General features: G+C 39.3%; 2 protein-coding genes across 7 annotated transcripts in view; one reads left to right on the top strand and one right to left on the bottom strand.

Moving 5' to 3' along the window:
* ATL1 (atlastin GTPase 1) overlaps window positions 1-7,897 on the bottom strand; it is an 84,496-nt gene extending 76,599 nt beyond the window's left edge. For 2 of the 4 annotated variants that reach the window (XM_042943185.1, XM_042943188.1), the window contains exon 1: window positions 7,608-7,693. The gene's annotated coding sequence lies outside the window, so the exon portion shown is untranslated. Of the gene's footprint in view, window positions 1-7,179; window positions 7,311-7,607 lie in introns of those variants that run through there. The other 2 variants (XM_042943186.1, XM_042943187.1) reach the window with 2 other exon arrangements.
* Window positions 7,898-7,954: 57 nt separating this feature from the next.
* The window catches only part of MAP4K5 (mitogen-activated protein kinase kinase kinase kinase 5), a 110,487-nt gene continuing 92,381 nt past the window's right edge, over window positions 7,955-26,060 (top strand). For all 3 annotated transcript variants that reach the window (XM_042943183.1, XM_042943182.1, XM_042943181.1), the window contains exons 1-2: window positions 7,955-8,043; window positions 8,276-8,496. In XM_042943183.1, the coding sequence (XP_042799117.1) occupies window positions 8,389-8,496 (108 nt within the window). In that variant the 5' untranslated portion in view covers window positions 7,955-8,043; window positions 8,276-8,388. The remainder of the gene's footprint in view (window positions 8,044-8,275; window positions 8,497-26,060) is intronic.

Here is a 26,060-nt window from a genome sequence, read left to right as displayed (position 1 = left end):
TACTGGACATGTGAATACCAAGAGGTATCTTAGTGCACACGTAGGGTCCTAGACATAGTCCTTCTATTCTCTTTGTGGGGCAACAAGCAATTCCCCTTGGTAATGAGGACCAATCACTCCAACCAGTACAATGATCCCCTCTCTAACCTTTGCCTCCGTAGTCCAAAGACCTCATATTGGCCAGGTGACAGTTTCAGTTTCCTCTTTAATGAAACTGTAACTAAGTTATCTAGGGACAGTATCTCTCCTTTGGGCACCAGAGCCTTCAGATCCACCAAGTCCAATGTTTTAAAGACAAAGTTGTAGAGACAAAAATTCTTCAAGTGAATTGTTAGTAGTAGGAAGAGCCACCACTCCACTCCTTGGTTCCTAGACCCACACATTCTGCACGTGGGTTAGATGGCAACATATATTGGCTATAGGTTAAGTCCTATCCCATATCCTCACTGGGTTATCTCCCAGTCAGTATCACAACCAATCCTTCAGCAGGCCTTTCCTCTCTTCCCTTAAACTAGCTGCTTCTAAGTGATGGGTTTAAGGTAAGATCAATTAATTCAGTGGTTATGACTTCATTGACATACTTCCCTCAAAATAAAATGAGTTTCTTGCTTAAATTTAATGTTGTAATACATGGTGATGAAATAAGGCATTCTATAAATCCTTGGATTATGGTACTTGTAAAAAAGCTTTCCAGGCAGGGAAGGTAAACCTGTATTTGGAATATGTACTATTTCCATGAGGATGAATCCCTCTTCTCTCCATAATGGAAAGGATCTAGTATAATAAACTGCCACCAGGTGGTTGACTGGTCTAGGGAATACTACCATACTGGGGTCTCTGCAATGGCCTCTGTTATAAGCAGGTTAAATGCTCCAAAGTGGCAGTAACTGTATTATCCTCCGGCCACCCCAGTACATTATCCTTGGCAAGTAGAAGTCCATGTTGTTGAACCCACATTTGCCCTCATTCCTTTTTTACATAGGACCACTGAACTACCACTGGGTGACCAGGTAGAGGCTGACATCCATAGGACAGATCTCTTGTAAACCTGATTATTGAAATGAATGCCCTCTTGTGGGCAGTTATGTGGTTCACAGATATTTTCACATTCTGGGCCCACTTTGAGAATCCATCTGTATTACCTCTCCTACTGACTCCCTTATCTCAGATATTCTTCTTTCCAAGTTATTGGCCCACCTACTAGCCACTGTACATAAATATAGATCTATACCTCAGGCCAGCTCGCCTTCCTAACAAAGAGGGCAACCAGATGTTCTATTTAAAGTTATGCCCACAGGGAGAATTTCTCTTCATCTGTATTTTTCAAGACCACCCCATTACAGATAGGGGCATAATTCAGAGGCTATATGCTTCCAGTTGGATACAATGCACAACATTAATAAACCAAGCCCAAGTTTTTCCTTCCTCTGTTAAATGACCACAAGCCCATAGATAAAGTTAAAACAAAAAAAAGTGGCAAAGAAGTAGGGGCAGGTACAGAGGAAATCTGTCCATGTAATTTACTCGTGCCTTCTATATCAGCTCCGGCCACCCCAGTACATATACCTTTCCATTTGACAATGAATTCTGCTGCCCGTGTTCAATTTATGATTCAGTAAATTAGGTAACACCAAGTTCCTAAAGAGCAGTTCACATCACACAGTCCCTTAGTATGCCATAGTCAGGTGTTTAGTTTCTGCCAAGGCCTCATAGAAGGCCAAGAGTTACCTTTCAAATGGAGAATAGTTGCCAAGAGATGAGAGCATGTTCTTATTCCAAACCTTATCCATGCTGCTTGTGCCACAACTTGGACCATCTGTGGGGCATTCTGTTTTTCCAAGTCATATGAAAAACTGGCAGTCATATAGGTTACATGATAAATGGATCAGAGAGCAGTACATGCAGTATGGTGATTCCAAAATCCAAACAGGCCAACTAAGACTGGGCATTGTTTTTTGAGGTGGAGCACAATAATGCCACTGAACTGTTAGAAATTTCACTGTGGCACAGGTCTCTGACCTGGATGTATTTCTTATCCTCTGATAGAAGGGTCTTTCTAAGGTATCTAGGGCAGTTGCTACTTCCAGTTCATCTATCTGGTTTGCACCATGTCATTAAGGTAATAGACTAGCAGGATGTTCTAATGGATATCAAGGAAACAAAGGTCCCTCTGGAATGATATATTACAACTGACGTGTTTACATAGCCTTGATGTAAGACAATGACAATGCTATCCCAGCTATATGAAGGCAAACTGCTTCTGATTATTTCTTTTGAAGGGAATTGAAAAGCACATTCTAGATTTCAAGTCCATAGCTGCATTCTAGGTGCCAAAGCCTATACTGATTTGCTCTAGTAAAAATTCCACATGTGGAAATACAACTATGAGGCTTCTTCCTCAAGGCTCCCCCCTCAAAGGGACTCCATCCAGGCTTGTGAACTGGATTCAGTTGAAAAATATGGAGGTATCTGGGTGGCTTAGTCAGTTAAGCATCCTACTCTTGATCTCAGCTCAGGTCATGATCTCATCATGAGTTGGAGCCCTGTGTTGGGCTACACACTGACAGTGAGGAGCCTGCTCGGGATTCTCTTTCCCTCTCTATGTCCTTCCCCCACTCGTACTCTCTCTCTCTCAAAATAAGTAAACTTAAAAAAAAAGAATTGGGTGATATGTATTGAATCACCATACCAGTGACTTGAGTTACGTTTCTGCTCATCAGACCTAGAATTTTTCTGCTTACATATGGCAAGCAGTACTTAAGTAGACTGTTAATTTCATTCATTCCTAAACACGGATGATCATACACCACCATCAAAGATCCTTGCTTTCAAACACTCTGATTATCACTTCTTCCTGAGGGTTATCATAATTGTGCTGAACAAGTCTTTAACATTTAAGAATCTTCCACCTGGCCTCTACCAGGATCTCAATATTCCCACTGAAATCATGGATCCTGATTTCATTGTGGCATCTCCATTATCATCTCCAGCCAATTAAGACAGCCACCAAAGAATTTTTCAAGGATAGCTGTGACCCTCTACTCAATACCTTGATAAAGGTAAATTTTATGGGTCCTTGTAGGGATGGTACAGATAGAGCATTACTAAGCAGGATGCACATAATAGGGCAAGTCCAACATTCCCATCTCCCTAAGTCTTCAGATTTATTCCTCTAAAGTATGCCCTGGAAGTTCTGGCATCTCAGCACATAGATTACCAGCTTCAAGTAACCCATTTAGAAAAACCACCAGCTTCTCAGGTCAACCTGAAACATAGATAAGTATTTGCCAAGATCCTGTAACTCTTCAGTGCACAAGTTTTCTCCTCCAAGAACAGGTTTTGTCCTTCTCCACCAGGGCTGTGCTGAAATCTAACTTTTTTTTAAGGCTTTATTTAAATTCCAGTTAACAGTGTCATATTACTTTCAGGTGTACAATACAGTGATTCAATACTTGCCATACAACAGCTGGTACTCATCATGACCAGTGTACTCCTTAATGCGCATCACCTATTTGAAATCTAACTCTTGTTCAAGTTCTCAGCCTCATTTATATCTACCCAAATGCCCCCATTCTATGTCGTGGGGTCCCAACAACTTCTCTACCTGGACTCTTCTCTTAGCATAACAGATCTAGGTCTCACATTTAATTAACATCGCAACTCTACAGCCTTTACTATTAGGCCGTGGGCTGGATTCTCAGCCATGTTTTCCCTGCAGCTACATGAGAAATAAGGTTTCTTCAAGGCTGTCAAATAAACTTTTTGATTTTCTACTCGTGCCTCAAGTTTGGAATTCAGGCCGTTTGTCTTTTTTCCTCACATATTCTCCCAGAGGCAATCAGAAAAAAATGACACAATGATTTCAGCAATCATCACTATCAAAGGAGCTAAGTGCTAGAGACTGGTCTTCCAATGCTACGGCTTCCATCAGCACTCCGTCTCATGCCACTATTGATGGTTATTTCAGCAATTGTGGTGCCATTGTTTCATTTTTCATGGCAAGAAGTTTATACAGGTAATCATCAGATATGTGAGTAATACCATCCCACAAAGCAAGGGTTTCTTTCCTGAGGCTACTTCCAATTCCTGTAACTATCAATCAGGGTTCTGGCAAGAAAGAGATAGCACAGAAAGAGAATCTAATGAAAGGACTATTTATAAAAATGAGGACAGGGTTAAAGGAATTAAAGGAACCAATAAGAGATAGTGAAACACCCCGAGACTAGCCACAGTGGAATGCCATTATCATCCTTGTCTTAAAGGGGCAAAGAAAAAAAGAGCTTATTAGAATCCTTTAAGAGTGATACAGCTGTAGGATAAGGCCACAGTCAGGCACTGTGGTTTCTTCTATACATTTGGGGTTCTCAGAACACTAGATTATGTAAGGTGCAAGCAAACTTTAGGCATCCCTTCTGAGTATTACACTTATTATATTGTGAGGAAATCAATAAGGAACAACACAAGATTATTTATAACTTATAGTTTTTTCTTAGCTATTGAATTTGCAGAAAGGACCAAGCTGTCCCGAATACAGGAACCTTACTACCAAATCTCATAAAAACCTAAAATCCACCCTAGGAATCAAGGTTAATTAAAAACATCATTTTAACATATTGGATGATCAATTCAAGCTGTATTAAAAAGAGATGTGCATTGCCTCCTTCTTCTTTTTTGATTTTTAAATTTTTATTTATTTATTTATTTATTTATTTATTTATTTATTTATTTATTTATATTTTTAAAGATTGTAGGTAATCTCTACACCCATCGTGGGACTTGAACCTACAACCCCAAGATCAAGAGTCGCATACTCCACTGACAAAGCCAGCCAGGAGCCCCCAACTCTTCTTTATTGAAACTCCCATCATGATGACCTGATACTGATTCTGAATGAGATCCATGTTCTACTGCTATCCAGAACAAGATAGAATTCTTCTGCTTTGAAAACATGGTTTTTGCCTCAATAGACAACTGACCTTAATTAGTAACAAAAAGAATAGTTTAACTATTTGAAAATATAAATCATAACTATGGCAGATGTCTTCCAAAATTTAATTAATTTATATCTAACAAACCTATGGGGCAATAAGCTCAATCACACAGGGTTACATTTTGCAACTAGTTTATGCTGGAAGGTTCATCAGGAGATCATATAAGATAAGCCTATATGTTCCATAGACAAAAACTGTCCTTGTGATCTGTTGTCATACTTGAGAGCTTTAATTAGCTTTTGTGTTTTGGATAGTAATTGGGAAACTTACCTATGTAGAAGTTAAAAAATTTTATGTCCAGTTGAAACCAGAAGCCACAGATTACAATCAGCATTTTACTAAAGAAATTTGACAGAATGGAAAAACACTACAAAGCAGAGAGCAAACCATTACAGGTTATTATGTAGATAAGAGTAAAACCTGGAAGATATTTGCATTTAAGACATTATGGAGACACAAAGAATATATGATAATGAGGCTGGGATGAAGGACCTACCAAGCCATATTTTTCCTTATTCCATACCTTGTTATAAAGCTGGGTAGCTTGTAAGAAATTCCTGTTAGCTATAATTTTTTATTATTCTTTATTATTATATTATTTTTTATTACTAAAACTATGTGCTTATTTAGGAGGTAAGATTAAATTTACATACCACATGTTTATTTCATGGAAATTGAATTTGAATTTCTCTACCAATCATGTAATATTTAACCCACCAGCTATGATTTCACTGATCTTGTTTAAATGAACTCAACCACTATTTTTAAATCCTTAAGATTCCTTTGGAGTTAGAATAAAGCAAATGTTTTCCTCTTTGCATCAATTGTGGTACAAGTAATGATTATAGCAGACACATTTTTTAACCACCACGTAGAATTTCAACTTTTTCCATGCTATGCACCTCTGGGTTGATGGTCAAAGCATATGGATCTGCCATTGCTGGAAACATAAAACATGTGCATTCCAGAGTCTTGTTGAAGCTTATGACCTCAAACTTTTTATTGCCCAATTCATATCAAACACTGTGTTTCAAGAATAACATGCTTGAAGGATTATCAGACATTTATCCTTGTTTCAAACTGGGAATTCAAATTTTCCACTTTATGAAGGCCCATGAGGTAAACTTTTCTAAAGTCTTAGTATCAGCACAAGAAGTGCCTCTCTTGACCAATTGCTTCGTGGTGATCTCAAAAACACTATAAAACCCTCTACTTTGGCCAATTTGTTGCATTGTTCTGGTATCCTATTTTTCCTCTCTTTAATATCACACCTATTTCTTCCTTTACTTACTTTTATCTTGTGTTATAATATGTATTTTCTGTATGCTGCCTCAAATTCTCTGGAATAATGCAAGTATAAATAAGAATAAATTTCAGACTAGAGATAGGATCAACCCTTATAGGGTCAAAGGGAAAAAAAAAGAATCTATGACAGCAAACAAGTACTAGGATACCAATAGAACATTTGAAAAGATTTTGAGTCATTGAAGCCAAAAGTATGTGCCCACCAAAACAAGTGCCAAGAAGCTTTGAAAGAAGGAACTGTTCTTCAACAATTTTTTCAATGCAGCAAACACATAGGCTTTGTCCATAGAGCATGTAAGTCTGAGCTTACTTATACTCCCTAAATAAGTGCCCTTTGTGCATGGAGCACAAGAAAATACATATATTCCTTGTCCTGTTAAGGTGTAAATTTAATTTCTACATTATACAACTAATTACAACAATCAACAAGGAGTATATTGCCCAAGAACAGAATTGAATTGGATGTTCAAAACCACAAGCCAACATCTGTAACTTGCTCTTTTGTGATTTTTCAGTTACTAAATGCACTGGCTGAGTGTTCATCTGGCTTTCCTGTTCAAAACCTCTACTGGATTCTAGGAATATTTTTACCAGTACACATAAACCTGGCAACTTTATTTCTACCTTCCAAACAACCCTGGAACTAGAACTGCAAAATAGCTTGTGAAATACCAGCCAAATTACTTCCTTGAACTCCTGTTCCATATTTTATGCACTGTGAAGTATTTTATAACTTCTTATATTTGAAAATCCTCTTTGTAATCCCGTAAAATGCCTCATAAACACTTGCTTGGCTGTCAGATGCAAAACCTTATCCTCTTCAAGCTGCAGATAATTATATTGAGATATTGTCAACTACGATGTCTTGTCCCAGATCACCTACTGAGGAAGAAGTAGAGCCAGAATCAGGTCGTGGTCTCTTGATTTTGTTTCAGCTTCTGAAGAACTCCTCATCCAATCTAAGGAGCAATCCCCGGGGCAATGCACTGCGTGTGCCCAACAGGGATAAAGGCCACTGTGACTTCCTAGGAATTCAGGCTTTCAGAAATGTGGAAAAACTCAGTAGGAGACAGGTTGCGCAGCTGTGTAGTGCAGCCTCAAGCTGGTACCACTGGGAATGGTTTGCAAAACAGGAAGGTGCAGTCGGGTGTGCCGCGGCTTAGTTAAGCCGGCACTCCCCCACCTCCTTCCCTGGCGCCCCACTGCCAGGTAACTTCTGGCCCAGTGCCCTCGGTACCTTTCCCGTGCTGAACTGGAAAGGCTGCCCTCGTGCCCACCCTTCTCCCTCTACCCGTCACCCTCCAAGTTTACCTGACGGATCTGGGGGCGGTTTAGCAGAGGCCGGTCGGCTCACTGGGTGAGCGTGGGGGGGGGGGGGGGTCCTAACCTCAGAGTGGGTAGGAGAGGCTGGGCCCCGAAAGGACGCGGCCGGCCGTGGGGGGTGCTGGGGGGCGCGGTGGCCCGGCCCGGAGGGTGTCGTGTCCCGAGCAGGCCTCAGGGCGGCACTCTGGTCCCGCGGCCGGAGCGCTCGGGCGGGCCGCTGGGCGCCGACCCACGCTGGCCAGGAACGTTTCACCCGGTGACGCAGCCCCGGGTGGGAGACGTGGTGCGGCGGCGGCGGCGGCGGCGGCGGCGGTACGCGCCTCCGCCGCCTGCGAGAGGACGTGCGGTGCGGCGGGAGGCGGCGGCGCAAGACCTGGAGCGGCCGGCGGACGCCGGGAAGCAGGACGCGGACGCCGGCGAGGAAGTAGGTCCCGGGTCGGCGCTCAACAAAGAGCGGGGCCGCCCCCCTCGGGTGCCGAGCCAGCCCCAGGCCCCGGCGGTTCGCGGGCGGCCGGGAGGGGGAAGGGCCGCGGCCGGAACGGGACTGCGGGGACGCCGCGGACCCTTCCAGGCCCGCTTCTCCGCGGCCCGCGGCGGGGCGGAAGGGAAGGGGCTGGGCCGCTCGGGGTTGTAGCCTTTGCTTGTCCCTGGTGCAGGCGGAGCTGCGGGCAGAGGCTCCATGTTGGGAAGCGGCGCCGCTCGTTCTCGTTAGCGGGAATCGATCCGGGCGCCGCGGGCAGAACCGGCGGGGCGCGGGCCCTGAGCGAAGATGGAGGCCCCGCTGCGGCCTGTCGCGGACATCCTGAGGCGGAACCCGCAGCAGGACTACGAGCTCGTTCAGAGGGTCGGCAGCGGCACCTACGGAGACGTCTATAAGGTGAGGCAGGCCCGGCCCGGCGGCGGGCTCCTTTCCTGCGGTCGGCTGGCTCCCGGGAGTACGGCTACTTTCTAGCGAAGTAGGAGGCGTAGGGAGGATGCCTTTATTGTTGCATCTTGGAGATGAAGGGGTCGGGGTTCCTTTTTTACTCAGTTCTGAGCGCCTTTTAGTCATAGCTTGCTCTGATCGCTCACAACATGCAGAACTAACCACACACCTTTTCAAAACCCACTGTCGTACCTTTTTTTTTTTTTTTTTTTTGGTAGTATAAAAGCTTTTTTCGTTTGTGTTGTTGAGGGGAGTTCGAATATAGAGTTGCAGTTGAGGATGCTAGTCTTAGTATGGAAAAATGCTTCCCGAAAGACAGTCGATGGGAAAGCATGTTGACATTAGGCATTTGCATTTAAAGAAAACTTTTAAATGGATGAGCTTGATTTAAAAAGTCATGTGAAAGGGGGTCTGTCTGGTTTAACTGTAAGTAGTCTAATGCTGAGCAAAATGACGTGTGCGCAAACATTATCCTATGTAGAATTCTGCTTTTTCTGCTAGATGTTTCATCATTTGTATTTGGTTGATGTTTTTTTTTTTTGTTTGTTTGTTTGTTTGTTTGTTTATTCTTCTACTTTAGCAGTTCCTCTCTCAGGGATTTATAACATCCCCGACCAGGAGGGGATAAGACCAAGTCTTTTTAATTGTACTCTTTTGCATTAGTTGAAACAGGCAGGAGGGTAAGGTACTCTTAATTTGAGATTAAAGAAAAGTCATAGAGAAGCAAGCTGAATTCCCTAAATACACTGAGTTCTTGAAGGATTAAAAGGAAAGAGATCGTTTCACATTCTTATATGCTTTTTGTTTTCTCTTCCAAAAAGGGAGTGTTAATGCAATTCATATGGATATATTGAGGGAAATTTTCTTTGATTTTGTAACAGCTTTGTTTATTGGATTTAATCATGATATTTATCCCATTGTTCCAGACAACACCTCTGCATATAGTTGAAATAGCCTGTGTCATATGGGTGATTTACTGGTAGATTCCTCTGGGGTTTGTCGTTGTTTTTGCATGGATGGTAAAATGGAAAGAAAACATCCTTTTTTTTTTTTTTTCTCCTTTTCTGCTTTTAATATTCTATAAATAATAATAATTCATGATGGTATATGATGAATCTATTAATAACAATTCAAAATGGTATATGTCATTTTACTGAAATGGACTGTGATGGGTAGGCTTTTTATTCATTAAAAGGGCATTTGAATTTTCTATACTAGGCGCTGTACTAGGTATGGGGTATTGAACTGTGAGGAAAGTCCCAATTCTTGCTCTGTGAATACCTTTGAATTCAAAATGGATAATTATAACAGAATCCTCTTCTTTATGTAGAATGAGAGGTAATTAACTCTTCATTGTTTAGCTATGGGTTAGCCATTTTGTGGAATGCTCTTGAAAAATTGAAATTCCTTCTTGCTTTCTCAGTCCCACTTTTTAGTCATTTTCATTTTATGATTCACTATGAGATCAGTTGAATTTAGTTCATATTAACGAAATAGTCTAAATTCCAGTTCTTGTATATTTTTTCTCTACTACAATAAAATATGAAGTGTTTTCTCCACAAAAATCTCAAGATCCCCACCTTTTTTCTTTATAAGTATAATAACTAAAGCAACTGTCTGGAGCAGATTTTATTCTTGCAGGAAAAGCAAAGGGTTATATTAAAAGGAAAGCTAATGCTTGTCCTTTAGCCTGGTGCCTCCCTGCCCTGTGTCTCTCTTCCATAGCTCCTAAACAGAGGATCAGTGACTGAATATTTATCATATATCATCTTCACCCCCCTTCGCCCCACCCCATCTCCTTCCCTCCCCACATTCATGCTCCCTCACACTTATACTCATCCATGCTTGGGCAGCCTTTGATTGCTAAACGTGCTCAAAATCCTGGTTCCTTGTCTTTCGTTTCCCTTTGTTCTGATTACCTGGAATCACCTCCCAACACCCTCCCCCGCTTTCACCTGTTGCTATCTTACCTGTCCACAAAAACCTTACTCAAAGGCTCCTCCAGGAATCCCCAGCCCTTCCTGCTTATCTCTCCCCCCTCATCTGTTACTCTTTCCCCTCTTCATTCTGTTCTAGCCACACTGGCCTGTTTGCTCTTCCTTAAACATGCATAATAAGCATCTTCCTACCTTTGGGTCTTTATATGTTCTTCCTATTTTCTCTGCTCAGAATGTTTTCCTCAGACAGCCACAGCTTGCTCCCTTCCCCCCTTGCTTTTACACCCTGCATCTTTTTTTTCCTTTTTTTTTCTTGTACTTAATTATCATGTAACATCTTTTACTTATTTTCTTGTTTATTATCTGTTTCAATCCACTAATGTACTCAATGAGGGCAGGAGTTTTATGTGTTTTGTTCACTCCTCTATTTCTAACAGCACCTGGAATTATGTCTGGCTGGCATAGAGTAAGTGCTTCTAAAAATTTGAAGATTGAATGAATGAATAAATGAATGAATGAATAACTATCAGTAATTCTATCACCTCGTTGTCTGGGCATATTCTTTCAACATCACAACATTAAATTAGCACTTAATACTTTGTGTTTCTCTGTAATTCCTATTATATCCTGCCATGTATTTTTAGTACAAATTTCAATTATTTGAGTTCTCTAGGAAAAATATTTCTGAAAGAATATTTCATAGCATATCCTTTTTCAGCTCTCTGAATCCTACAGGATTTTGTCAGTTTGTATTTACTCCTTAATATTCCTAAAAACATGTAACATTTGGGATGTAGTGCTGAAGTTTTGGAGCTCAGAGCAATTTTGCTGTTTATCACTCTGTTTCTGATGAACTGAAAATCCTTGAAAGTTTTAGAAGTATTTTCAGTCAGTGATATAAGTTAGTAAAATAATAACAGTGAAGAGTAATGAAGGTACATTAGTTGCTGTTGTAGTCAGGTATTATTTGTACTTTTCTTCATAAATATTACAGCTCCAGCAACCATCTGGAGCAGGATTTTATTCTTGCCAGGAAAAGCAGGTATCTTAGGAAGCAGGAACTTTAGAAGGACTACACCTTTGAGAATCTTTGTGAATTATATATATATTCTTTGAAAACACGGATCTCCTCTGAAGCTCCTGTCTTTGCTGAGAATCTCCAGTAGGGGAGAGCTCAATCTGGCGATTCCCTGGTTGAAAGGACAAGTATTCTTTTAGATAAATAGGGCAAGAGCAGGAAATGGTGCAGGGGGAAGAAACACAAAAGAGAAAGGAAATGTGGTGGAAGATGGATAAAGATTAAATTTAAGCTGGGCAAATTTTATTTGTAATTAATGTTAATATTTAAATCTGCCAGCAGGAAGAGGTCTGGAGATACAGTGTGTTCACTGTCTTCTGTCCACAGAAGATCTAGACATGTCAAGTGATCTAGAGAGTACAGCATCATGATACAGTTCGTAGTTAACAGTACAAGCCATTGTGGTGGTCTTTATCGAAATTTCTGTATCGAAATTGTTCCCAACCTCCATTCCAGAGAAGGTCTAGAAATCTTTTTTTTTTTTTTTTTAATCTTTTGTGGGATATAAATTTAAAGCCCATGTATTTTTCTAACCTGCATTGCTTTTTCTGATTGATTATACAAGTATGACATGTTTAGCTGCAGGAGGGCAGGAATAGATGTCTCTTGTTCATCACTGTGTGATAACAGATGGATGCTCAATAAATTATTGAATGACATTAGTTATAGAAAATTACCCAGAGATAATGCTGTTAATAATTCAACATAGTTTATTTTGGCTTTTTTCCTGTTTTTGTTTGTTTAGTTTTTTTAAGTTTATTTATTTATTTTGAGAGAGAGAGCTTGCGCTGGGGAGGGGCAAAGAGAGAGGGAGAGAAAGAATCCCAAGCCGGCTCCGTACTGTCAGTGCAGAACCTGATGTGGGGCTCAGTTTCTAGTGAGATCATGACCTGAGCTGAAACCAAGAGTCAGATGCTTGACTGAGCCCCCTAGGGACCCCTTTCGTGATATTTTTAAACCAATATGTTTCTAAAAATGATTTATATAAAATTAGGACTGCAATGTATCTCTTTTTTCTGCTTGAATTGGGATGGCTAGTATTTTCCCTGGTAATTAAATATTATCCAAAAATACCAGTTTTGAAGGATCTATTTTTAAAGGGTCTGTTGAACAAACACCCATTTAGTGAATCTTTCTAAGATTCATTTTTGTTTTCAATTAAAATAATTTTTTTGCAATTATGAATAATGTATAATTTGTGTGGAAATCTTTATCATGTAGTTTTATCACTTCCATGGGTTCTTCTGGGTCCTGGGTGAACTGGGTCCACTGTGGTGAATCCCTCTTTTATATATGCCCTCCTTTTCTCTCCCTTAAGCCAGAAGTCACAATTCTGAAAAGGCATGAGGCACTTTGAAACATATTCCAGGATCCCATTGTATATAGATTCATTTATTCTGGAAATAATTTGTTGAATGCCAATTGGATGTTAGGGGATGGGGATCCAAACACAAGAAAGAGAAAGTACACTGTCAACAAGGAACATGTAATTTAGTTGGGAAAACAGACATATAAACAGTTATAATGTGGTAAGTGCAATAGAGAAGTGAAGTCAAAGAAATACCCAACTCTGTTTTTACTGGGGATAGGGGAATGGAGGAGAGGAGAGAGAAGTATGACGTGAACCAGGGAGGATTAACGGAAGAAAGGACATTAACTGGATTTTAAAAGAATGCAGGGTGATTTTCAGGTGGACAAGATGGGAAAGATATTTCAGGCTCTGGGAATAGTGTGTGCAAACACCTGGTATCTTGAGAAGCCACGATGAATTTTGAGGGATTTGGAGTGACCAAATCTGGCAGAGATGTCATAGATGAGAACACAGGCTATTTTTGGGCAGAAAAGGACCAGATAACGGACCTATGTCAAAGAATCTGGACTTCTTCCTATAAATTGAGAAAACACTGTAGAAGGGAATCTCTCACAGTGTAGTGGATAGATTAGATAAAGTTACTGGAAGTATAAAGACCAGTCACTGAATTATCCAAATGAGAGTTCATATAAGCCTAAATTTAGGCATTGGAACTGGAGATAAAAGGAAGGGATGGATGAGTCATATTTAGAAGATGATCAAAATTACCTGGTGATTAGTTGGGGGAAGGACAAGTAATCAGTGGCATTTAAAATTCTGATTTGGGTGACTATATTGCTGCCATCAACAGAATTAGAAAATACTAAATTTGTGGGTTTGGATCTTGTGTGTGGTTTTCAACATATGACATTGATAGGTGGATACGTCTGACAGATGGTAGCACAGTGCAGCTCTGGACTTGAGAGATGAACTGGGGATACAGGTTTGGGAGTCATCATCACTTTATGGGGTGGTACCTGTGAAGTATAGGTGAGGTCACCCAAGAGAGTTTATAGGAGAGTTGAGGAAATGCTGTAGTCTTAAGAGAGGTGGCAGAAGAAAATGACATTGAAGGTGTCTGAGAAGAAACAAAGAACAAACAAAAGAGAAACTTTTCATAGAAATCAAGAGTTTTGGGGCGCCTGGGTGGCTCAGTCAGTTAAGTGTCCAACCTCAGCTCAGTCATATTATCACAGTTGGTGAGTTCAAGCCCCGCATCAGGCTGTCCACTCTCGGCACAGAGCCCACTTTGTATCCTGTCTCCCTCTCTCCCCTGCTCATGTTCTCTCCCTCTCTCTCTCACAAATAAACATTAAGAAAAAAAAAAGAAATCAAGAATTTCATAGAAATCAAGATCTCTGTCATCTCCTGCATCTATTCTTGTTCCCCTTTGCTCTGACTGCAATAAGGAAAATATATTGATCTTCAAAAAATATAAATCTGAAGTTTGTGTCATTCCTCCTTCTCTTTGTCTATGGAGTAAAGCCTTAGAATATCATACACTTTAAGACCTTGCCTATCCTGACATTTTAACCATACTGAATTTCATTCAGTTCCTTATATGCACTCCACTGTCTGTCCTTCAGGTTTTTGCAGATAGTATTTCCTTTTCTTAGAATACTTTGCCGCTTCTTCTTTTTCACCTATCTTCTCTTTAAATTTGTTTTTAAAAACTGCATTTTCAGGGAGGCCTTTTCTGTCCCTTAAATAAGGTCATGTTTATTTGCTGAATGATTTCTTACCCTCTTACTCATCATTCATCACATATCATTGTTGCTGTCAATCTCCTGCTCTATTCAGACTGCATGAGAACAGGGATCTTGCATCTACTGTTGAATCAGCTAGCCTAGCACAGTCCCTCCCAGATAGTATGTGTTCAATATGTTTTGAAGGAGTGAGCAACATAGTGGTCGTGTAAGTAAGGAATCTAAAGGGCTGATTAAGAACAAAAGATTCAGTATCAGTAATCATCAGGGAAATGCAAATCAGAAGTACAGTGAGGTATCACCTTACACCAGTCAGAATGGCTGATATCAAAAAAAGAACAGAAATAACAAATGTTGGCAAGGATGTGGAGAAAAAGGAACTTGTTGGTAAGAATGTAAATTGATACAGCCACTGTATAAAACAGTATGGAGATTCCTCAAAAAATTAAAAATAGAAATGCCATATGACCCAGTAATTCCTCTACTGGGTATTTACGCAAAGAAAAGGAAAACACTAATTCAAAAAAAATATATCCACACCTGTGTTTATTGCAGCATTATTTACAGTAGCCAAGATATGGAAGTATCCCAAGTGTCCATCGATAGATAAATTGGTATGATGTGATAGACTATACACACACATGTATGTGTATATATATATATATATATATATATATATATATATACACATATATCATACCTGTATATAAGTGGAATATTACTCAGCCATAAAAAGGATGAAATCTTAACATTTGCGATGACATGGATGGACTTAGAGGATATTATGCTAAGTGAAGTAAGTCAGACAGAGAAAGACAAATACCATATGATTTCACTTATATGTGGAATCTGAAAAATGAACAAACAAATTAAAAAAGCAGAAACAGACCCATAAAAACAGAGAACAACTGGTGGTTGCCAGAGGGGAGGGGGGAGTGGGGGAAGGGGATGGGCAAAATGGGTAAAGGGAAGTGGGAGGTACAGGCTTCCAGTTATGGAATGAATACATCATAGGAATGAAAGGTACAACATAGAGAACATGGTCCGTGGTATTGTAAAGTGTTATATGGTGACAATAGCTATATTTGTGAGCATAGCATAACTTACAGAGTTGTTGAATCACTATGTCGTACACCTGAAACTAATGTAATGCTGTGTGTCGGCTATATTTGAATTAAAATTAATTTTTTAAAAAGTAAAATTTGAGGGGCGCCTGGGTGGCTCGGTCGGTTGAGCGTCCGACTTCGGCTCAGGTCATGATCTTGCGGTCCGTGAGTTCAAGCCCCGCATCGGGCTCTGTGCTGACAGCTCAGAGCCTGGAGCCTGTTTCAGATTCTGTGTCTCCCTCTCTGTGACCCTCTCCCGTTCATGCTCTGTCTCTGTCTCAAAAATAAATAAACGTTAAAAAAAAAAAAACTAAAAAAAAAAAAAGTAAAATTTGAGGTATGAATGGTAAGTAAGGAAGTTAAGGGAATGTAGAACCCTCCTTGAAGCAGCTTAGCTATGAAAGGAAAAAGAAATGAGACAGACTTCTTCCACTGCTTCTTCCAGCAGTTTCTTCCACTGCTTCTGTTTTTTTTCTCCCATTGAGAATGATTATAGCTTTTCGGTTATTATTCTTCAAGATTGTTTTATCACCCAAGTGACCAGGAGTGTTGCTGAATTTTGAGACAGAATTCCACAGGGAATAAAATCAAGACAAAGAATTTGGGAGGTATTGAAAATTTAGAAAGATTAAGGGCAAAAATTTAGGATGGGGTTATCAGGGACATAGACGGGGAATACTTTTAAAGTCTCCTTCCCTCCCTTTCTTCTACCCTCCCCCTTTTTTTCTCTCCCTCTTCTGCTCTAAAGTAGAGCCTCCATAGATTTCCAGCTCTGTTTGTTTTCCTATGAGTACGGTTAGGCTGAGGCACATTGATCAATGGGGAGCTGGGATGGAGCAGGGTGATGACAGGGTGGAAAGGTGTATTTAACATTTAACCAATATTTAGTGAGGGCCTCTTATGTGCCAGATACTGTTTTGAGGCCTTGGGGTCTGTGAAGAGGAAGACCAAGATTCTTGCTCTTATGGAACTTAGATTCTAGTAGGAGAGAGAGACAATAAACATGATAAAAATTATGTAATATGTTAGCAGGTGATTAACGATATGGAAAGAAGGAAAAGATGAGCAGGTTAAGGGGGATCAGGATTGCCAGGATGGTATGGAGGGGTCAGGTTGGGGAATTGTAAGAGGATCTTCAGGGTCCACTTCATTGAAAAGGTTAGATTTGAGCAAAGACTTGAAGCAAACGAGGACTTAGCCAGGTCCTCTGTGTAATCAGAGGAAGTCTTAAATATTTCTGTCTTACTGAATCACCTGACCCTATCTATACTGCTAAATTGTAAACTTAAGGGTCAGGAATTAGAACTAAGACATGGCATTGCCATCATACCATCTTATTGGCTGGTGCAAGAGTACAGATCATTGTGATTTTAATTAAATCAAGTTCAATAACAATTAAATATTTTGTAAGGTTATGTGAAAATAAAATGTGTTATTAAGGTGAAGTATACTGTTATGGATGTTTACTATTTTATAAATCATCTGGTTAAATCGTATTTAGTATTTGTTTTTCTTACTGTGCAGAAGTAGGCTTATTTTATGACTACCTAAAAAAAAAGAATATGGTTCTGACAGTAGATGTGATGCTCTGGATCATGGCTGAAGACAAATTATTTAAAAACTCTTTTCTGTCTTCATAGAAATGTTTTGAGAACTATAAAAGAAGTCTTTAAAATACTTTCATCTTGGTGAAGATAGACATAAAACAGTGCCATCACTGGTGCAGGTATATAAATTCTGTTTCCAGAATTGACCTGTGGATATAGCCTTCACCTTAGGCTTATAATACATTTTAGTGTTCTTGTTATTTTTATTACATAGGTTTACCATTTTCACTTTATCCATCATTTCCAGTGTTGTTGATAAAATGGGATAGACTGCAGATTGACTTAGATTTCTTTTCTAGTTTTGCTTTCAAAATTTACAAAAGTTTCACTTCTCAGGTTTAAATTGTGGTTTCATACCAAATACACAGGAAGAGAAACATGAAGCTTATTAACAAGTGAAAACATGTATTTTCAGGGCTTTGTTGTCAATTTGAGAACCTAGTCCAAGTTGAGATAAATTGGAGCAGGCACTTTCACTTGGCTGTATTGGACTATTTGTACATTTGAGTGTTATTAGAAGGCTAGTGCTCTCCAGTTATGTGAAGTACTGTTTAAGTTAGTGTAGGTAAGTCTCTGTAAAGGGCAAGATGAATTTAGGTCAAACATCTCTATTTCTGTTAAATGTCATCATCTCCCACTCAGATTTTGAGAAGATGAATTGGGAAGCCAGGCGGATAACCTGATCTATCCTTGGAGGTGTTTGGGCCCATGAATCATACTGGCCCCTACCTTCCAACATTTTTACAAAAACGAAATCAGATTAAAATGACTAAGAGTGACTAATGTTTGTTTAGCTCTCCCATAATCAGTATATTATTTGTTTTTAAAAATAATCCTATGAAGTAGGGACAGGTGTGTTATCATCTCTAGTTTACCCAAGAAAAAACTTACTATTTGTCCTATATCTTACTGTTAGTAAGCGGAATTCTGAGGATTTGAATCTAGCTCTTCTGACTCTATAATCTCTGTTGTTTCTACTATACGAAGCTGCCTCGGCACTGTACCTTTAAATTCATTGCTGCACACACAGCTCTTAACACATTGCCTACCACATAATAAGCTCTGTACAAATTATGGTCAGATGAGACTTCGTGGCCTCACTCCTCTGCTTAGAGATGAGGGATTTTTTGGATGGATTTGAATGTACGTGTAAGCCTCAGTTCTCGGCACCAGTTTTAAGAGGCACTTTTTCCTGGTTACCCCTCCTGGTCGTTACTCTTACCGTCATATTTTCCAAATCGGAACCCAGGGTTGATTTGTCTTTACTATGAAGACGACTCGGCTCACAGCCACCCTACAATGTAAATAACTAAAAAGAAAGTCTGTCCTTTTTTTGGTTGTTGGGACACTCTTCTTACTGTGCCTTTTCTTGCCCTCATTTTGTCTGAACTTTAGACTCATGGTTATTGTTATCTAGGTTAACTGAGTCCAATAGACTGTATTATATAATGCTATTATAAATTAAAATAAACAAAACACTAATTATTTCAGGCAGATAGCATTAGCTAGTTACTTCTGTGTGCCTCTAATTTAAGGTAAACAGGACTGCCTGAGAAGGATGTGACTTTTAGTGTTGTCTTGTGAACCGGTGTGTTATTTCGCACACACATGTACCTCCTTTTTTAGGTGTCCTGTGCTGTCCTGCCCCACTTTTTTAGTCCTTACCAGTATCAGGGAGAATCCAATGTAAGCATGTCTTAAATTATTTTAACAGATGTAACTTTCAATAAATTATTTAAGTTTATTTCTTTATTTGAGAGAGAGAGAGAGTGCGTGCATGCATGCACATGTGCAAGCAGGGGAGGGACAGAGAGAGGAAGAGAGAGAGAATCCCAAGTCGGCTCTTCATTGTCAGCATAGAGCCGGATGTGGGGCTCAAACTCACAAACTGAACTGTGAGATCATGACCTGAGCCGAAATCAAGAGTCAGCCACTTAACTGAGCCACACAGGTGCCCCTCAGTAAATTATTAACAACTTTTACATTTTAAGTTTTTCAGCTACTAATTGTATTAGATGATGGAGATGCTTGGGTCTCTTAGCAGTTTTTTTTCCAGGAATAATTTCCTATTATTATTTCTGCAGTAGCATAGATCCAAGGGTAGGAAGGATTTGCCTTCCTTCCTATTGTGCCTCTCTCTTCCTTGCCTTGGCAGAAATAGCCTTCTTTCCTACCTTTTATTTTTAAAATACATTTTAAGCAACATACCCATTTTTAGAAAACTATGATATAGGAAGAAATGAAAAATTACCTCTATCTTCTTTACCAAAAGATAAACATTGCTGTAGATATTTTTGTAGACTTTTAAAAGCTAACATTAACGGTATATACATAAATCATAGTATATAAAAACACAGAATCACATGCAATATACGTTATATATATATAGTGTGTGTGTGTGTGTATATATGTATGATAATTCAGTTTTTTTCATTTAATAATATATCGCAGGGGCACCTGGGTGGCTTAGTTGGTTAAGCGTCCGACACTTGGTTTCGGCTCAGGTCATGAACTCACAGTTTGTGAGTTTGAGTCCCATATCGGCTCTGTGCAGGGTCTGCTACAGATTCTCTGTCTCCTTCTCTCTCTGTGTCTCCCTTGCACGCACGTGCTCTCTCTCAAAAATAAACATTGGGGCGCCTGGGTGGCTCAGTGCGTAAAGCATCATACTTTGGCTCAGGTCATGATCTCGGGGTTCATGAGTTCGCGCGCCGCATCAGGCTCTATGCTAACAGCTCAGAGCCTGTAGCCTGCCTCAGATTCTGTGTCTCCCTCTCTCTGTGACCCTCCCCCGTTCATGCTCTGTCTCTGTCTCAAGAATAAATAAAAACGTTTAAAAAAAAAAAAAAAAAGAATATTGTTTCTTTAAGTAAATTTCTAGAATTAAATTTTCTAAGCTTTTTGAAGTTTTAGTGAGTTTCGACCAGTTATTCCGCAAAAACATTGCACCCACCAACAGTGATTCCCTACCTCTTGTAATCTTGACACAAGCCCTTTTTTTTCTTTGCCATTAGGACTTGCAGATAATTAATTCAATTTAGGTAATCTTTTGGATGAAAGTCTCCTTTTAATAAAATCAGTCTGTTCTAAGAAAGGGTTAGGAAAACAGTTTTCACAGACAAGTAAGTGTCCTGACAGGCTAAGTCTTTACTGTGTCCTGAGATCTAAGTCATGTGGCCAGATTTGGAGTGACCTAAACAGGAAGGCCTCAGGCTCTGAATCTGTCTGCCTGGTAATATGTCTTCAGGGAAACCCTGCAATACAGTCTCTTTCTATGGCAGCAGGAGCACCTGTCTAGACCTGTATAACTGTGTGTGGAAGGCAGCTTGGAAATACTTACTCCACAAAAATTAAGGAGTTGGTGAGTTGGCAGAAACTTCTCCCACAGTGCTTGTGTCCCATAACCTATCCTTGACAAATAGTCATTTAACTTATTTAGACAGTAAGGACATACTATGTTTAGAAGCAGTCAGTTCCTTTTTAGGTGCTATCTAAAATCTGTCCCATTGAAACTCAAACAGGGCAGGTAAATCTTTGTAATTCTTTGCTCTTGCTCCAGCAATATTACCTGCCTATCTAAAGTACCTGATGCATGAGAGGTGCTCAGTGAAAAAAAAATTTGAAATTGTTTAATGTTTATTTTTGAGAGAGAGAGAGAGAGCACGAGTGGGGGAGGAGCAGACAGAGAGGGAGACACAGAATCTGAAGCAGGCTCCAGGCTTTGAGCTCTCAGCACAGAGCCCGACACGGGGCTTGAACTCAAGAATCTCAAGATCATGTCCTGAGCCAAAGTTGGACGCTTAACCAACTGAACCACCTGGGTACCCCTCACTGAGAAAAATATTAAAATAATGAATGACTAATCTTTATTTTAAATTTTCATGTGGAGTTTAGGCTGTAAGTGGATCTACCCTTATTATATTTTGTTCCCATAAATTTGATAGTCTTATTGGAACCAGTTTCCTTGAAATTTATATAACAACTTACATAGTGTATAATATATCTAGTATTTATAACCTCACTTTTTTCCTGAAAGGATTTATGATAGAAATAAAATGAAGCACTTTACTTTGCTCTTGTCAAAGGATAAAGTATTGCATTCTATTTTGAATATAACATTTTCAACATTTATTTTTAAATTCTAAAAGTATCATAAGTTTATAGAAATTCAAAAAAATTTTCTTTAATGCTATGAATCTAATGTTACAACTGCTGTCATTTTTGTTGGATATCAAACTCTGAGCACTTAGTCAAAGTACATAGTATCTGGAATGATGGGAAGGGTGATGAATCTGTATGTTGCATTTTGAAGGGGTTGGATGTTTGTAGTTAGAAGGGAGCTTTTATATATATATATTTTTTTCCTGAGGAGGGTTAAAATTAGAACCTAGCCCCTGACTGCCATAGGGACTCAATATTTACTGAATAAATTAGTAATTTAGATATGTGAAATTTGTCACAGCAGGAAAAATATACTAAATCAGTGTTCTCTCACAGACCAAAACTGTGGGACCACTGAGGAGAAACTATAGGAAAGTAGACTTTGCTTATCATAAAAAAGCCTTCATACAACTAAAGTTATCTTAAAAATGAATATCACATTGACCAAATGATTTCTGTATTTAGACTAAGTAGAAGAGAATTGTTTTTCAGAGAGAAGTTGAATTGATGATTTCTAGGAGTTTCTCCAAACTGAGCTTCTAATAGAATAGTATCTCTGGAGTGGTTTTAGTTGTAGTTTTGTCTGTTTTCACTATCCCTTAATGTGGGTAATTTTTTAGCATTCTATTCTTGACTTTATTTTTTTCTTATTCTCCATTTTCTTCCTAAGTAATCTCATCTAACTGCTTGGACTCAGTAATGTCGATGATGCCCAAATCTGGCTCAAATCCAGGTTAGCTCTTGTGCTTCAGGAGGTATCTATTAAGTGGCTTACACATTCTCACTAGTTGATAGGTTTCCATTGGAACCTAAAATTTAAATATGTTCAAATATGAGCCCTTCATCTATGCCCCTTCACTGCCTTCCTGTCTCCCCCCATAAGACGTGTTCATCTTCCTATGTTTGTCATTTTAGTGAATGGGAGCACACTGTCTGCTCAGTTGTGCATTCCAGAAAGTAGGGGTTATCCTAGGCTTGCTGTTTCTTTGCATTTCACATTAAATAATTTACCAGTTTCTAATGGAGACAAGCTTGGACTAGAGTATAGCAGAGGAGGTAAAAGGAAGTGGATGGATTTGATTATATTTTTAAGCCATCAGGATTTGCTGATATATCAGATGTGAAGAATGTGAAGGAAAGAAATGAAGAAGGACCTTGGGTTTTGGATTTAAGGAACTGAGTGGATGCGGTTCATTTTATTTAGATTGGGAAGATATAGGGATGAATGGGTTTATGGAGCAGGGATAACCAAGTGTTCTGTGTTAGACATGTTAAGGTTGAGATGCTTGGCAGATTTCCATGGGATTAGGAGTCTGGAGCTGAGTAAGGAGAGATTTGTCCTAGAGATGGTTGTTAAAACCATAGACTACATAGGAGAATTTAGATAAAGAAAAGGTGAAATTCCATCATCACTCAGGATAGGTAAGAGAAGAGGGAGTAATAAAGAGGCTGAGGCATTATTGAAGGTTTGAAGAAAGAGGAGTAAAATAGTCCTTATGAAGAGTGGAAAATCAAACCTACTAGAGAAGTTGTAGTTTGAGATCTGTGTTACGATTTGAAAACAAGACCAGCTGACATGATTTTGTAAATTTTTTTCCCCCAACAACATTTAGCTATTCAAAACCAGTATGGAATTAGTGGATGATTGGGTTTAATCTGATGCCTGGATTTTGCCAGGCTACTGTGACAGAGGGGAAGATGGGAAGGAAATTAAGGATATTTGTAAGAGAGTGTCAGTGGAATGATAGGCCATGGAACCCTGACAGTTTAGGGAGAGTGTGGGGAATTAAGATGTAATTGGTGCCTGGTAGCCCTAGGGGAATTCTTTGATAAGAACAGAAGGACTAGTGGGCTGAAAGGATAGGTCATCATCAGGATGTATAGTATTTGAAATCAAGATGCAGATAGGAGGTCAATGAAAAGTCAGGAAGTAAATCTGATGTTGAAGTCTCTAAGACTTCTCTTGGAGGCAAGAGAAGGGGTAGAGAGGAAGACTGTGAACCAGGGGCTACAAAATCTTAAATGAACAAGGAAGGGGTGACCAAGAAAGTAGTAGATGGTAGCTACAAGAGAATAGTGAGTGAAACAGTCTGTCCTAAGCTTCAGAGGAATCTTATGTCTTACCATTCCCTCTTAGGTTCCCTTAACACAAGATATTTTTACTTCTTTTAGATGCCCATGTTTTCTCCTGTCTTTACACCATTGCCTGGAATTCTTCCATAATCACTTATGACCACCACCACCATCAAACCGTGCTCCCCCTAACCCCAATATTTCTTACCAGGTCTCAGCTTATACTTACTTTCTCTTGGAAGCTTTCTCCAGCCAGCTTTGAGTGGGCTCAGAACCCCCGCTGTGCTGTCTTGTATCACCTTTGAGAGCATTTCTCACACTGTATGGTACTCTTTACTTTCATCTCTCTCCAACTGATAAAAGTCTTGGAAGGCAGGAACTGTTTTTGTTTTTCTTTTTTAATGTTCATTTATTTTGAGAGAGAGAGAGAGCATGCACACCCATGCACATGTGCACGCACATGCACACGAGCAGGGGTGGGGCAGAGAGACACAGAGAGAGAGAGAGAGAGAGAGAGAGAGAGAGAGAGAGAGTCCCAAGCAGGCTCTGTGCTGTCAGCTCAGAGCCTGATGTGGGGTTGCATCCCACAAACAATGGTGTGAGCTGAAATCAGGAGTTGGATGCTAAACCCACTGAGCCACCCAGGTGCCTGGAACTGTTTTCTTTCACTAAATCTCCAGTATCAACAGTACTTGGCACATAGTAGGTATTCAGTAGTATTTGTTCAATGAATTGAACCAGTCAAAAACAATGTTCCATAAAGATTTAGGTATAAAGGTTTTATAGACTATGACATAATTGTTTACTTCTTTTGTGGATAAACCAGGACTTTGTATTCTTTAAACCTTATAGATGCTGTGTTGCTACTTTTGTATCATAGTTCATATTCTTTTTTTTTAATGTTTATTTATTTCCATTTGAGAGAGAGAGAGAGAGAGAGAGAGAGAGACAGACAGAGAGCACAAGCAGGGGAGAAGCAGAGAGAGAGAGGGAGACAGAATCCAAAGCAGGCTCTGAGATGTCAGCACAGAGCCCAACTCATGAGCCATGAGCTCATGACCTGAGCTGAAGTTGGATGCCCAACCGACTGAACCACCCAGGCTCCCCATAGTTCATATTCTTAAATCTAGGATGTTTAATCCTGATTCTGAGGAATAATCACTGGTCACTAGAGATAGCTTGTTAAATTTTGAGATGTCTGGATTTTCTGTTCTGTTAAAGAATATTTTTGGAGGAAGGGGGCATGTTTAAAACTGGTGCTCCCAATTGGCCTTACAGAAAAGTTTTGTGGCCTTAATATATGCTGGAAGGAAGTTAATTGGAGATAGGATGAGGGGTCTAATATGAAGAACAGTAAAGTTGCATGTAAGAGCTGAATGTTCATGGTGACTGTCATTACTTATGTTTCATTTTTTGACTTAATTAAAAAAATTCTCTTCTAACTTAATGATTACGGAGGTGTAATGTTCATTATTAAGTCATATCTTCCTATTCTTCCTTGAAAACTTGTAGGTAAAATGTCTAGACACAAGACTTTTCCTTTATTTTTAGTCACCTTAAATTTCACAGCATATGAAGAAGTTCATAGCTGATAAAACTGGCAGCTGCATGGTGTTGTTGAAATAGAAATGGCTGAATTAGGAAGTTCAGCATCTTTACTTTCCCCCCCCCCCCCCCTTTGTGCAAATGGAAATCTCAGGGTAACTTTTACTATGAATTAAAAAATCCAAGACAGGAGAGTTTGCGTTAAAATACTTCACTGGTAGTAAATTGACTTGGAAATGCTGATTAAGAGGTTAAAGGGAAATGCATTGGCAATGAGAATAGAAACTTAATTTAACAGGAAGCGTTCTTTCATGGATTTTATCATGATATTAATCCCATTTATTATTAGTTTATCTTTTCCCACCCAGTAATTTCAATTCCTAATTAAGAGTTAAATAATAGATAAGCTATAGTAATATTAGAGTTCTGGGTGATTAGTATACTTCTAAGACTGAACATAGCAAATATCAATAACCTACTAAAATAAACAGGAATCAGAAATATATTTAGGTCCTTTTTGTAGCGGTACCATGGTACTTCCATTACTTCTTTTTATAAACATAACGCAGGATCTTCACATTCTTGTGTATTAAAGTTGAAAACAAAAATACTTGAGAATATCACATTTAACTTGTTGGAGGGAAATGTTGGATTTCAAAAACCAGTATTATGTATGACTCTTCTGGATTATAGTGTGAAATTATATAGTTAAACTTCTGAAAGATCTCTTTAGTAAATTCAATCTGTAAGTCTCTGTTTAGATCTTTTTTTTTTTTCCTGAAAGCCTCTTTGCCTTTTATTATAAAAGAGCCTGGTACTGCTCTCTGTTTTAAAAATCCAGCTGGAAAATTACAGAGTACAAAAATTTGCCCATCAGTTCTTCATTTGGAGAGAACAGATGTCTTCAAAGTGGAGACTGGCGTTTAAGTATTTATCCTATAAGTGGGAGTTT

Source organism: Panthera leo, chromosome B3 (genome assembly GCF_018350215.1).
Source record: "Panthera leo isolate Ple1 chromosome B3, P.leo_Ple1_pat1.1, whole genome shotgun sequence".
Taxonomy (NCBI): Eukaryota; Metazoa; Chordata; class Mammalia; order Carnivora; family Felidae; genus Panthera; species Panthera leo.
Note: the sequence above shows the minus strand (reverse complement) of the source record. Positions and strands in the feature narration are given on the sequence as shown.